Source organism: Caenorhabditis briggsae (genome assembly GCF_000004555.2).
Source record: "Caenorhabditis briggsae complete genome, chrII, whole genome shotgun sequence".
Lineage (NCBI taxonomy): Eukaryota > Metazoa > Nematoda > Chromadorea > Rhabditida > Rhabditidae > Caenorhabditis > Caenorhabditis briggsae.
In genome coordinates this window covers 11,720,172-11,733,196 of record NC_013486.2, presented here as the reverse complement: position 1 = coordinate 11,733,196, position 13,025 = coordinate 11,720,172, and the positions used below count along the sequence as shown (strand labels likewise).

Here is a 13,025-nt window from a genome sequence, read left to right as displayed (position 1 = left end):
CATTTAATACGAAAAATTTTCAGCGGAAACTAGTCGAAAGGACTCGGAAAAGAACTGAATGAAGCGCTGAAAAGTTTTAAGAAGTAGTGCGCGTCCTATTAAATGCCGCATCTGCATGGTGTTTACACAAAATCGCTGACCGTAGTTTTGAGGAAAATCCAAACCGGGTTCTCTGAATTTGTTTACCTCATCTTTGCTCACTGAATTTGGAACAGAACACTACAGAACTTTCTGAAAAACAAGTATTTTTCAGAAAAAAACATTTCAGTTGATGTGCAAAGTCATGGGGAGACTGTTTTTCTTTGGTTTCATGTAAGTTTTACCAAGAAATTTGAAATTCAAATATTTGAAAATTATTGTTCGTTTTCAGTGGTCTAGCGATTTCATGGGCTGCTCTCTACTACCGATATAGTGACGAAAAGAACACTTTGGCTAGAAAATTCCGACTAGACCCACCACCAGCGCTCGTTGGAAACTTATTCATCAATGCGGATCTTGAGAAGGCGACGCATATTTTGGATGGAAAGATTTCCGGACCAGAATCTATGGCTGTTGATGACGATGGTGCTATTTACGCTTCTGTTTATGATGCAAAAATCCTGAAAATCGTCAACGGACAAGTTGTGAGCAAAGCAGCGTACTCTGAGAAATCTAAATTCTTTCCGGATTGTGGAAGTTTCGATACAGAGCCAGAATGTGGAAGACCACTCGGAATTCGTCAGTTGGTGAAGGGAAAACCAAAGTTCGTCGTTGCGGATGCCTATTTGGGAGTTTTCATCGTCGATTTTTCTAATGAACAGAATCGTATGTATTTGAATAAAATAAAAAATATAAAATAAGAAAAATTTACAGCAACCTCCACCCAAATCCTCGACTCTCGTGTTCCAATCGATGGATTCAAGCCCAGATTCCTCAACGATTTAGATGTGATTTCCTCCGATGAGGTCGTCATCTCTGACAGCTCCGTCCGTCATGATCGTCGTCACTTCATGCCTCTGATTCTGGAGCATTTCGCTGATGGACGCATTCTACATCTGAAAATTTCCACGAAAGCTGTAAAAGTTCTCGCTGACAAGCTATATTTCCCCAATGGAATCCAGCTGTCAGAGGACAAAAAGACACTATTATTCTCGGAATGCAGTATGGCGCGAATCAAGAAATTGACAATTGCATCTGGAAAAATTGAGATGTTTGCTGCAAATCTTCCAGGCCTGCCAGATAACATCAGAAGCAGTGGACGTGGAACTTATTGGGTTGGATTGGCTGCCACTCGTACTGCTACTCATCCATCAATGTTGGACCGTCTTGGAAGTCATCCAAGAATCCGCCAATTCCTCGTCGATGTTGTTCCTGCTGAATATTGGAAACCGCTTCTTGGACTATTCAAATCTCCACATTCCATTATTCTGGAACTGGATTCACATGGAGAAATCGTCAGAAGTCTTCATGACGTCACCGGCAAGGTGGTTGGAGACGTGTCGCAAGTAACGGAACACAATGGAGAGTTGTATATTGGAAGTTTCTCTGATAATTTTATTGCTAAATTGAAATTGTAATTTTTGTATTAAAAACTAAGTTATAGCCTCTTTCTTTCCATCTTACCTCTGTGTTTTAACTGGTTCTACTTTGAATGTGTATTTGTGATATTTTTTAGTATTTAGTAATGAATTTCTCCAGGTGAAGAGCTCGAAATGTTTTCTTTTAATTGCATGCAGTACTCTGAGCTGCTTTTGGGAGAAAAACTTGAAAATTGATATAAGTGAAAAGATTTCTGTAGCTGTCAGCGATCTGTGCGTTTTGCCGTGATGGTGTTTGGACAATTTCACAAAAATAAGAATTTTCCTTTTTTAATTCGATTTATGTCATGTAGACATCCATTCCCGTGCTCTTATTGCGATTTATTGACATTTTACATCGTCCTTATTGAAGCTTATGCTTCTGATGTTGTTACTGACAAGTTACAGAGCTTTTTTTGTGAAAAAAAGACTCAAAAGTTGATAAAAATCATACTTGCAACGGGCCGGGCTGGGTCAAAGCGACAATTTTCCTGGCCCGACCCGCCGGCCCACCCTCTCTCAGTAAAAAAAAAATTCCAATGAAAAATTGAGTTATTTTTTCGAATTAAAAAAGGAAAAAGTTAAATAATTTTTTAAAGTTATCAAAGTAGAAAGTAGTCAAAAAATTTAGATTTTTTGATTAAAGGTGGGGGGACAAGAAAAAATAATGTTCTCGAAATTCCGTTCAAAGATGCTTCTCGAGGAGTTGAACTTGTGAGGGCGATGATTGAGGGTGCGGCGCCGCTACCGACTGAGCCACGCGGGCAAAGAGAAAGCGCGTTGTACACCGTTACGGTAGAATGCATACTCTAACTACAAAAAAACTACGAAAAATCTCCTGTCCCCCCACCTTTAAGTTTTTGAAAAAATTTAAAAAATTTTGAAAAAAAATTCAAAAAAAATCAGCTTCTGTGCAAACACCGGCCCGGCCCGTTAAAATTCTCGACCGCAAGCCGGCCCGAAATTTTGCAAGTATGATAAAAATGGAAAGACTACTGTAGCTGTCAGCATTCTGTGCATTTTGCCGTGACGGTGTTTGCACAACTTCTCAAAAATACAATTTTGTTGACCATTTTTCACAAAATTTTCTCGATTTATGTCATGAAAATCTCAATTCCGGTTCTCCTATTAACATTTCGCATCATCCTCATCGAAGCTTATGCTTCTAATGTAGTTCCTGACAAGTTACACGATGAGTTTCACAAGATTTCCGCTTCCAGGTAAAATTTTTAAGAAATTCGTTTTTCTTTAATTTCTATTCGATTTAAATTTCAGATTGAATCATCTGAAAGAAGACATTCCAGCTAATTTATATCTATCGATGCTGTTTCTGGTAAATAATTGTTCGACGACAGGACCGCCGGCTACAAAGACCATCAGCCAACAAGTCCGTGTCGAAATAAACTATTTTTAAATAAAACCTTGAGATTTTTCAGATGATTTTCGAAGAAACAATATGTGGCTCAGCAGAAATGCTCAACTGGTGTGATGAGAATCCGGAAAGACACGTAGTTCTAGTGACATCGAATGAGAAATTGAAAAACAAAGTGTTCGCTCAATTTCAATGTGTCAGTGGAAATTCGGTAACTCCAAAGCGACAACTTCCATTACACCTGATAGTGGACTGTGCCGCTGTTCTATTAATATGTCAATTACCATTAGGTAATCAAAAAATCTGCTTCTAAGTTTGAAAATTTGAATTTTTCAGTTGGCGCGCAAAACTAACTCGTCCGATGCCTCTTCACCCATCCAACATTCTCAATTTGTCGAATAAATCTGATTCGGATAGTTTCGAAACTGTCACACTCAACAGCACGAAGACTACAATGTCAAAATCTCGAATTACAAGCTATAACCTCTCGACGTTCAGTTTCACCCCAAAGAAGTTCCGTATAATTGTATGAAAAACCTTGTAAATTTGTGTATTACTAATCCTTCCCAATTCTTTCTACTGGTCTCAAATAGCTCAAATCAAATAAACACATTGCATGCCTGTGAATCTAGATCAGCGTGACCCAACCTTTTTCACAAAGAAACACACACATGACAGTCCATCAACCAGTTTATTGTACCACATCATCTGCTGGCTCGAGGCACACCATCACAATTATTTTCACATTTTTGCCGCAAAATTTTGGGCAGAATTGCACTTCTAAATAGTTATAACTCGAGAGACAGGCAAGCAATCAAAGAGTCCAGCCTCTGATCCGACGAAGAAGACACCAATGAAGACGCCGAACGCCAAGACACCGGGCCTGTTCTCCTCGAAAAGGACAAAGAAACCGTCGGTAGGTTTTTGGGCAAACGCGCTCTATGGTAAATGCGATTGAGCGTAATTGTTCACGGTTGCTTTCCACCACTAAGACTTTCGTGTCGAGACCAACGATAATTTTCCTGCAGTATTACCGTATCTAATACGGTTATTCGCGTTTGAGCGCATTTACACGGCATTCCGGAAAAAAGAAACGACGCAATTTCCCGTAAAACTGGGCGGAGTCAAGGGTCGGAGCACAAATTGCAAGCCTTGCGCGGTTTTCCTCAATACGCAAGTTTGCAAAAAAACTGTGTTGCAAAACCGTGCCAGGGTTGCAATTTAGGCTCCGCCCCCTGGCCGCCACGCCCACTTTTCCCAGGATATTTTTCCCCGGTAAAATTTCTTCCCAGGAATTTTCAAGTCTCGAAAAAAACAGGCATCATAAATTCCGAATTGAAAAAGTTCTTTTAAAAATGGGCAGAGCCTAAATTACAAGCTATGCACAGTTTTTCTCACGACCGTATTCAAATTTTTTTCAAATTCTGCAACAAAACCGTGCCAGGCTTGCAATTTAGGCTCCGCCCAATTTTCCGGAAATGTGTTTTTCTGAATTTCCTCATTTTTTCGGGATGTCGTGTAGTTTCGCTCAAACGCGAATAACCGTAAAACTAAGTAAAATAAGCTTTGGTCTCGACACGAAAGCTTTGAATTCAACTGTTGAGTCTTACGGTTTTGTGCCTGCATTACATCGGAAAACCGCTCAATTCCAATGAAATGTAGATTTTCGGATTTCTCATATCAAGTGCTTCAAAATGAGAATAAACAAGACTAGGTTTGAAATTTTGAAAAAAGTGCGCTCTAATGCTAAATTGTGACAAAAACGCTCTATGTAAATGCGATGGAGCGTGAATGCCTCTTATTTTCAGACTGGAGGGGGTGGTGAGCTGAATTCAAAGAAATCGCGAACCAAACTCACATCTGGAACTACTGATAAAAAAGCATCAACTGCTCTAACAAGCACAAAGGGAAAGAAAAAGGATCCATCGAATCGGCGGAAAGTCAAAGTTGCTCCAATGAAATGTTTTGCAAATGGAGAATCTGTTGATGGCGTTCAACAGTATAAGGTCTCAAATCAAATTCGTAAATCGACAAAACCATTGGACATTGATGTTTATGTTGTGAAAGAAGTCGAACAGAATGAGGATCTTCGAATGAAAGTCGCACGACAGGATTTGAAGATTTTGAAGGTTACTGTAGTTTCGAATATTTTAAAACATTGAACTATAGTTTAGGTCGAGGCATCACTTCTTCGAAAACTCGAGAAACTTCCCGGTGAAAAATGTTTCGTTTCGATGGCAGAGTACGGTAGCATTGCCAAAGATAAAATCGAGTTTTTGATTGTCTCTCCATTCGGATCCACTCTTTACGAAGTTATGAAAAAAGTCACCAATGGACCTCTCTCCCTGGATTGTGCATTTTCCGTCGGACATCAGATGCTCAAAGCAATTTGTGATCTTCACTCCTTAGGATATATCCATAGGAACATTCGTCCATCTGCATTCAATGTCGGATTAGGATCTGAAGAGACTACAGTATTCCTTCAAGATTTTCGAGCGGTCAGAAAGTTTGAAGAGCAAAAGAAGCATGTGACCGCTAGATCATCAGTCAAGATGTTTGGAACTAACAGATTCTCATCTCGAGCTTGTCAGAATCAGAAGGATCAGGGACGGAAAGATGATTTGGAAAGTTTTCTGTATACTCTTTTCTACTTGATGGATCATGATTCGTTGGCATGGAAAAAGGATAGTAGCAATTCGATAACACTGAAAGAGGCTTTTATGACTTCAGGTTACTAAATTTCTGTGTGTTCCAGTATCCAGATGTCCTCTTTTTTCAGAAGGAAAAGATCAATTCACTCGTGCTCCGCGCTCCCTTGAAACCATTCTATCGCTAGTTGCTGGAATGGAGTTCTCGAGTGTTCCCGATTACGAAGCTTTCAAAAATTGCTTGGACAGAATTCAAACGGGTCAGAACTACAATAAGAAAGCCTGTGATTGGTCAGGCAAGACGGGCCTCGAGGAGATTGTTGGGGATACGGTAGGTGAATCCTGAATCCTGAATCTGGAATCTGGGGTCTTGAACCCGGAATCTAGAATACGATATCTGGAATCCGGAATTTTTGGAATCCGGAACTTTTGGAATCAGGAATTTTTAGAACCTGGAATCTGGAATCTGGAATCTGGAATCTGGAATCTCTGGAATCTGGAATCTGGAATCTGGAATCTGGAATCTGAATTCTGAATTGAGAATTCTGAATTGAGAATTCTGAATCCTGAATCCTGAATCCTGAATCCTGAATCTGGAATTTTTGGAATGTGTAATCTAAAATCCGGAAATCTCGGCACTCTTCTATAATCACAGAACGAAAAAAAAAATAACGGAACAAAAAATCACGGAATAAAAAATCACGGAACGAAAAATAAAATCACGGAACGAAAATTTTGGGTAATACAAAACGTTTTAGGACCTTCATTCAAATACTATCCTGAAATCTAACCTTGACATTACATTTTTTGCTCAGTATCCAAAATGACACTCGAAATGTGGTATATTGAGTCCTTAAGGTACACTAGTTGATAGCGTACATGGTTAATAGGTTACATAGGACCTTTCCCAGATGTTCTGAGGATCATGGGACATATGAGAGTTAGGTTAGAGGCTGCAACGAGCAGAGTTATCAAACTTCCCGTCGTTTTTTGGGTGTCCCACATGAAGGAAACATGATGGTTCAGCCTAAGCCTATAATTGAAGAAATCTTTTCTAATTCAAAATTAATCTTCTTGGAACAAAATATTGGTCCGGAATAAGAATAGTCTTGGGCCAAATTGAGTAGAAATCGTGGCATGAAATTTCTTGCCTCGGATTTTTCATTTTTCAAAAATTCGATGATATTTTTGGGTTGAGAGAGCTTTTTTCAACCACTCCATTCAGGCTCTTTCAGGCTGAAACGCCATGCTTCTTTTATCTGGAACACCCTAAAATGTCAGCAAACTCAATAACTGCTCGATGTAGCTTTAAACTGAGTTTTCAGATGTTCTACAGGTCCTATGTAACCTGTTAACTAGCGTATCTTAAGAAATTGATATACCCTTTTTAGTATACCTTGGGTATTGGAAAAAGTAAAATTGATGCCAAAGTTAGTATTACGGATACTACTTGTCAAAGTATAGAAGATAGCAGTTTTTTGGATTACCCAAAATTTTTGTTCCGTGATTTTATTTTTCGTTCCGTGATTTTTTTTCGTTCCGTGATTCTAGAAGAGTGCCGAAATCTCTAGTTTGAAAAATTTATTATTACTGAAATTTTCAGGATCGAAGCGTTGAATGTCGGGTGACTGGAGAGCGTGATGCAATTGTGAAATCAGTTCATAAATCGAAGAAACCTAATCGGAAGAAGCTGCATCCAGGGGATAAGATTCTGGCGGTCGGGGCGACTTCCGCGTGGAAAGTGATCAATCTTCTTGGGTCCGGAGGTTTTGGAGACGTCTACAAGGTACATCGTGACAATCAGCCAGAGACTAAATGCTACGCATTGAAAACTGAATCAGAAGAAGGAGAAAAACGATATTTGCGTCTGAAAATCGAGGTTACTGTTATGATGAAGACTGCGGAGAAGAAGAAAAAAGGAAAATTCAAGAATTTTATCGAATTTGTCGATCGTGGAAAGTGTGAGGCGTTAAAGTGCAAGGTGATGCTGTTTTCTAGCCTATTTTAACATGGTGGCCTAACTTTCACAACATGATTTTTCTAGGCCACCGTAGTTGATGATCCAGAAATGGTCTAACATGCACCTAATGTGTTTTCTAAACTACTTACCATGGTGGCCTAGAAATACCATGTTGCGAAATTTAGGCCACCATGTCAAAATGGCCTAGAAATGGTCTGAGATTTGCCTGGCGTGCTTTCTGGGTCATTTACCATTGTGGCCTAGAAAAATCACTTTGCGAAAGTTAGTCTACCATGTCGAAATGGCCTAGAAAACACGTCAGATGAATCTCAAGTTAGTTTTAGAACATTTGAACATGGTGACCTAAAATTTGCAAACTGAGTTTCCTAGGCCACCAATTTTTACAGTTCGAATGTTTGAACAACACTTCAGTAACTGTTCGAACGAATTTTTTCAGTTTGTCGTAATGGGTCTAGTGGGACCTTCCCTCGAAGACATTCGCCGCAAGTACATCCTCCGAACATTCACCAAATCAACCGCCTTCTACGTTGCCATCGAAACGGTGACAGCAATTCGTGATCTTCATTCACTGGGATACCTTCATCGTGACATTAAACCAGCCAACTATGCAGTTGGGATCGGATCCGACGAAGCGACAGTTTATATGCTTGACTTTGGAATCGCAAAATTGTATGTAAACGAGAATGGAGATCACAAAGTGAAGAGAAAGAAAGTCAAGTTTTTGGGAACACTGAGATATGCATGCAGAGCATGTATGACCCAAATGGAACAGGGAAGAAAAGATGATTTGGAGACGTGGCTTTATATGGTGGCTGATTTGTTGGATGAAAGAAGAGGAATGCCGTGGAGGAAACATGCCGAACTAAAGACGATTCTCAAGTTAAAGGATGAGTTTTTCAAAGAATGTGAGTTTGTTTTTTGAGTTTCTGTGGCCCCAATTTTGAGCAAATTTATCTCAATTCCTGTGACATAATATCAGAAACATTTTATCAGTTTACCGCTTTTTGATATCTGTCACAGGGACCGAGATAAATGAGCTCAAACTTGACAGTGTAGGTGCCCTTCTATTACAGGTTTTATGGTAACTGTAAAATTTTCAATTTCAGTCGACGCCCAACCATTTAATAAAACTCTAAAACGCTTCAAAGGACTATTCGACTACATTGACAAAATGCAATACGAAACGACACCTGACTACGAGTATATTCTGACATCTTGAAGACGTGTGCAAGCGACGTCGGTGCGAAACTCAATGGAAAATGGGATTGGATTGGGCAATTGAAGAAGAAGGCGTTCGAAAGTGAAAGTGATTCTGAGAAATCTGATAAGAAGGGTAGTGGAGATGATGATGAATAATCTGGAACTGGGAAGACTAATAATTTTTGAATGTGTGAACTAATTCAAATGAATAAACTTGATTATTAATTTGAAAGTTCTTAAAAAAGAAATCTTAAAAAACTACAAAAAATCCAAAAATTCTGAAACTCCTAACAGCCAAAAAATTCTGGATTCTCAAAAAAATTCAAACATTCTGAAAGTCTAAAAACATACAGGTTCAGAATCTCAGAATCTCAGAATCTCAGAGTTTCAGAACCTCAGAATCTCAGTATTTCAGAATCTCAAAATCTCATAAATTTCAGAATCTCAGAATTTCAGAATCTCAAAATGTCATAAATTTCAGAATCTCAGAATCTCAGAATCTCAGAATCTCAGAATTTCAGAATATCAGGATTTCAGAATCTCAAAATCTCATAAATTTCAGAATCTCAGAATCTCAGTATCTAAGAATCTCAGAATATCAGGATTTCAGAATCTCAAAATCTCATAAATTTCAGAATCTCAGAATTTCAGAATCTCAAAATGTCATAAATTTCAGAATCTCAGAATCTCAGAATCTCAGAATCTCAGAATTTCAGAATATCAGGATTTCAGAATCTCAAAATCTCATAAATTTCAGAACCTCAGAATTTCAGAATCTCAAAATGTCATAAATTTCAGAATCTCAGAATCTCAGAATCTCAGAAGAATTTCAGAATTTCAGGATTTCAGAATCTCAAAATCTCATAAATTTCAGAACCTCAGAATTTCAGAATCTCAGAATTTCTGAATCTCGAAATCTCATAAATTTCAGAATCTCAGGATCTCAGAATCTCAGAATTTCAGAATCTCAAAATCTCACAAATTTCAGAATCTCAGAATTTCAGAATCTTAGGATTTCAGAATCTCAGGATTTCAGAATCTCATAATCTCAGAATCTCAGAATCTCAGAATCTCAGAATCTCAGAATCTCAAAATCTCAGAATCTCAGAATCTCAGAATCTCAGAATCTCAGAATCTCAAAATCTCAGAATCTCAGAATCTCAGAACCTCAGAATTTCAGAATCTAAGAATTTCTGAATCTCAAAATCTCATAAATTTCAGAATCTCAGGATCTCAGAATCTCAGAATTTCAGAATCTCAAAATCTCACAAATTTCAGAATCTCAGAATTTCAGATATTTTTTTGGAAAAATAAAGATTTTTATTGAGATCCAGTATCATCGCCGTGATAAGAAAAATAAAATAAAATGCGAGATATTCAAACATGTAAGAAAACAAGAAACCCCATGAAATGATTATTTTTTCTTGAAGTATTCCTCGTCCTTTCCGACCAACCAATGAGTTGTGAATTCTGATTGATTCTGAAACGAATTCCAATCTTCTAGGTGAATTTAAAATAGAACATACCACTTCTTTGTTGATTCCTCTGATCTCTATAATATATTCTGGATATTCATTGGCTAGAAGAATCTTAGACGAATCCGTTATCTGAATTCTCTCGCCCTCTCCAGATGATTCCATGATTGATGCAATATTGACAGTTTCTCCAAACAGACAAAATCTGGGAGAATTTAATCCGACTACTGCTGCAGCCACTGGTCCAGAAGCAAATCCCAATCGGATAGACAATCGATGATTTTGTCGATGGGGAACCACGAAAGTTTTCAACAATTCCATAATTTCCAAAGTTACAGAGGCAATATTTGCCACGTGACGTCTTCCATTCTCCATTGGGATTCCAGAAACAACCATGTAGGCGTCACCGATAGTTTCGACTTTGTAGCAATCTTGTTTGTTAAGAATTGAGTCGAATTCAGAATACAATTTGTTCAGAAGATTCACGACTTCAATCGGAGTGGAGGCGGAGCATAACTTGGTGAAACCTACGATGTCACTGAACATTACAGTAGCCGAATCGTACAACTTTGGTGGAACACTCCTTCCAGCTTTTAGCTCAATTACCACGTTTCTGAAATTGAGCGATTTGAAATATTCCGGGAATAAGCTTTCTGCCATAGTCGCCTAAATTTACCATAAATTACCATAGTGGCCTAATTTTTGTAGGTTGAGTTTTCTAGGCCACCAATTTTTATGACTTATAAATGGCCCGATATTCCAGGTGTATTTTCTAGGCCATTTAACTTGACGGCCAAGAAAACTCAACTTACAAAAGCTAGGCCACGATGTTAAAATGACATTGAAACACACCAGGTGAGGTGAATATCAGGTCATTTCGAGATAATTTACCATGGGAGCCTGAAAATCCGATTTTCAAAAGTCAGGCCACTATGGTAAATGACCTATCAAAGGTGAATTTTAGATCAATTCTAGGTCTTAAAAGTTTGTGGCCTAATAATCTGAAATTGCCAAAGTTAGGATGCGTTCTAAAACAGCCTAGAAAACACGAACACACCCCACTGATACGTAAAAGGGCCGTCTGCGGGTAAAATTTGCCCAAAATAAAAAGCTTATTCGGAAGAATGAAACCTACTTCGGAAGTAACTGAAATAGCAATCTTTCTGCTCTCAAATTCGCCTCCTCTGCCAATTTCGTCCGTTCTCCAACTAATTTTTCCAAATTGTTCGCATACTCTTCCATCATCTTCATCATACTATCCACCAGATTTCCTTTCCTTTAATATCAAAATAGTTGTTCCTTTAGTTTCAAAACGTTGCTTACGTTTTCAAAGCGATTTCCGTCGCCAAACGAACTCTTCGAATCGTTGGTCTCATGTCTGGTTGACCACTCCAGCAATCCTGTGAGAAATATTTTTATGAGGAATTTTCCAATAAATAGCCGACACAAAATTTGGATTTTTACTATCCGAACCGCCTGCAATAACTTCTATGACTTTTGAAAAAAAAAAGTTTCGCATGCTAAAAAAACAGCAGACTAAAAAAAACTCACCTGCAACAGTGCGATCATATCCGGATTCAATTTTTTGTTCTTCTGAATCGACGGTCTTTGAATTTTCTCACCCTCTGACGCTTTTTGAGCCAATTCTAAAATTAAAAAAAAGAGTTTTATCTGAAATCGAAAAATCTAATGACCTGTAAGTAGGGACCACAACATTTTTTTCAAACTGTTTTTTCATGGGATCTTTTCATTTTAATATGATCTTCACTTCCTAATTAGCATATTTCCAAACTTTTGTCCAAAAATATTCGCTCATTCCCGAGTTACAGCTTATTTTGTGCTCTTCATTTTCCTCCGTTTTCTCCGCGAGTGGGCGTGGCGTCGCCAAAGGTTCTGCTATCATTCAGAATATCACATAGAATTCGAAAAAAAATTCCAAAAAAAAAAATCTAAAATGGAACTCGAACCTACATGTCCCCGATCAGCACACATCCAGCTTAACCAGTACACCAAAGGCGCACATGGGCTGTCGGCGCATTGTTTTCTTATAACACCGCCACGCGCGCGCTCCTAGGAAAAATATTTTTTTCGACGAATTTCGGGAAATTTGAAGACAAAACTGCTTCGCATTTTCCTGCGCTAACTCACTGGAATATGCCACAGATATCATTTTATGTGAATTTTTTGTAGAATCTGAATATATAAAAGACAAGAGTGGAACAAATCTCTTTTCATGCTAAATTTGCGAAAAACCGAAAAATTCACTGAGCATGTCATCTTGCGACTGAAAATAAATTGCTTTCTGATGATCCAATTTTTTTCAAAATTTTTACATGTGATGTTCAGGAGTGTTATCACCAATTAAAAATTAATTTTTCAAGGTTTTTGCTGAAATTTTTTCACCATTTTTACAGCCAGTTTGACTGAAATTCACAGTTCTGCGCTAACTTTTCAGATAATTTCACTATAGTTTTCGATTAGAACATTTTATCAGTTACTCGAAAATATTAAAAATGAGAGTGGAACAAACTCCCATTTCGTTTACCATGCATTTTTCTGTCGGCAACTTTTGTTTCCCGTCTTTTTCTTTTCTCATGTGAATTTTCCAGTAAAAACAGTTACATATTCGAATTCTACGTAGTCGATTACATAAACAGACAAATTTTCATTACGATTTTTTTCTTCTAGCCATAGATACAGCCGATCAAAAAGCCTAAACACCCCCGCGGAGAAAAAAATAGGCTCCGCCCCTTTTGCTGTGGTCGCTATTGTCTATTCAAAATAATCGCGCGG

At 38.1% G+C, this 13,025-nt stretch overlaps 3 protein-coding genes across 3 annotated transcripts in view; 2 read left to right on the top strand and 1 right to left on the bottom strand.

Moving 5' to 3' along the window:
- Positions 1-283: 283 nt before the first annotated feature.
- CBG20870 lies at positions 284-1,556 on the top strand (the record flags this gene model as incomplete). Its single annotated transcript, XM_002631631.1, has 3 exons — positions 284-312; positions 371-804; positions 853-1,556. 3 exons carry the CDS (start codon positions 284-286, stop codon positions 1,554-1,556), a joined length of 1,167 nt encoding a protein of 388 aa, XP_002631677.1.
- Positions 1,557-2,657: 1,101 nt separating this feature from the next.
- Positions 2,658-8,913, top strand: CBG20869 (the record flags this gene model as incomplete). Its single annotated transcript, XM_045242737.1, has 10 exons — positions 2,658-2,776; positions 2,832-2,943; positions 2,993-3,218; positions 3,729-3,844; positions 4,737-5,063; positions 5,103-5,658; positions 5,708-5,907; positions 7,180-7,557; positions 7,994-8,462; positions 8,759-8,913. The coding sequence occupies 10 exons, from the start codon at positions 2,658-2,660 to the stop codon at positions 8,911-8,913; spliced, it is 2,658 nt and encodes an 885-aa protein (XP_045097156.1).
- Positions 8,914-10,171: 1,258 nt separating this feature from the next.
- Positions 10,172-13,025, bottom strand: part of Cbr-gcy-29 — a gene marked incomplete at both ends in the record, with an annotated part of 14,430 nt that continues 11,576 nt past the window's right edge. Inside the window, 5 exons of the mRNA XM_002631629.2 lie at positions 10,172-10,237; positions 10,284-10,845; positions 11,368-11,508; positions 11,556-11,632; positions 11,784-11,878. Of these exons, the coding sequence (XP_002631675.2) occupies positions 10,172-10,237; positions 10,284-10,845; positions 11,368-11,508; positions 11,556-11,632; positions 11,784-11,878 (941 nt within the window). The remainder of the gene's footprint in view (positions 10,238-10,283; positions 10,846-11,367; positions 11,509-11,555; positions 11,633-11,783; positions 11,879-13,025) is intronic.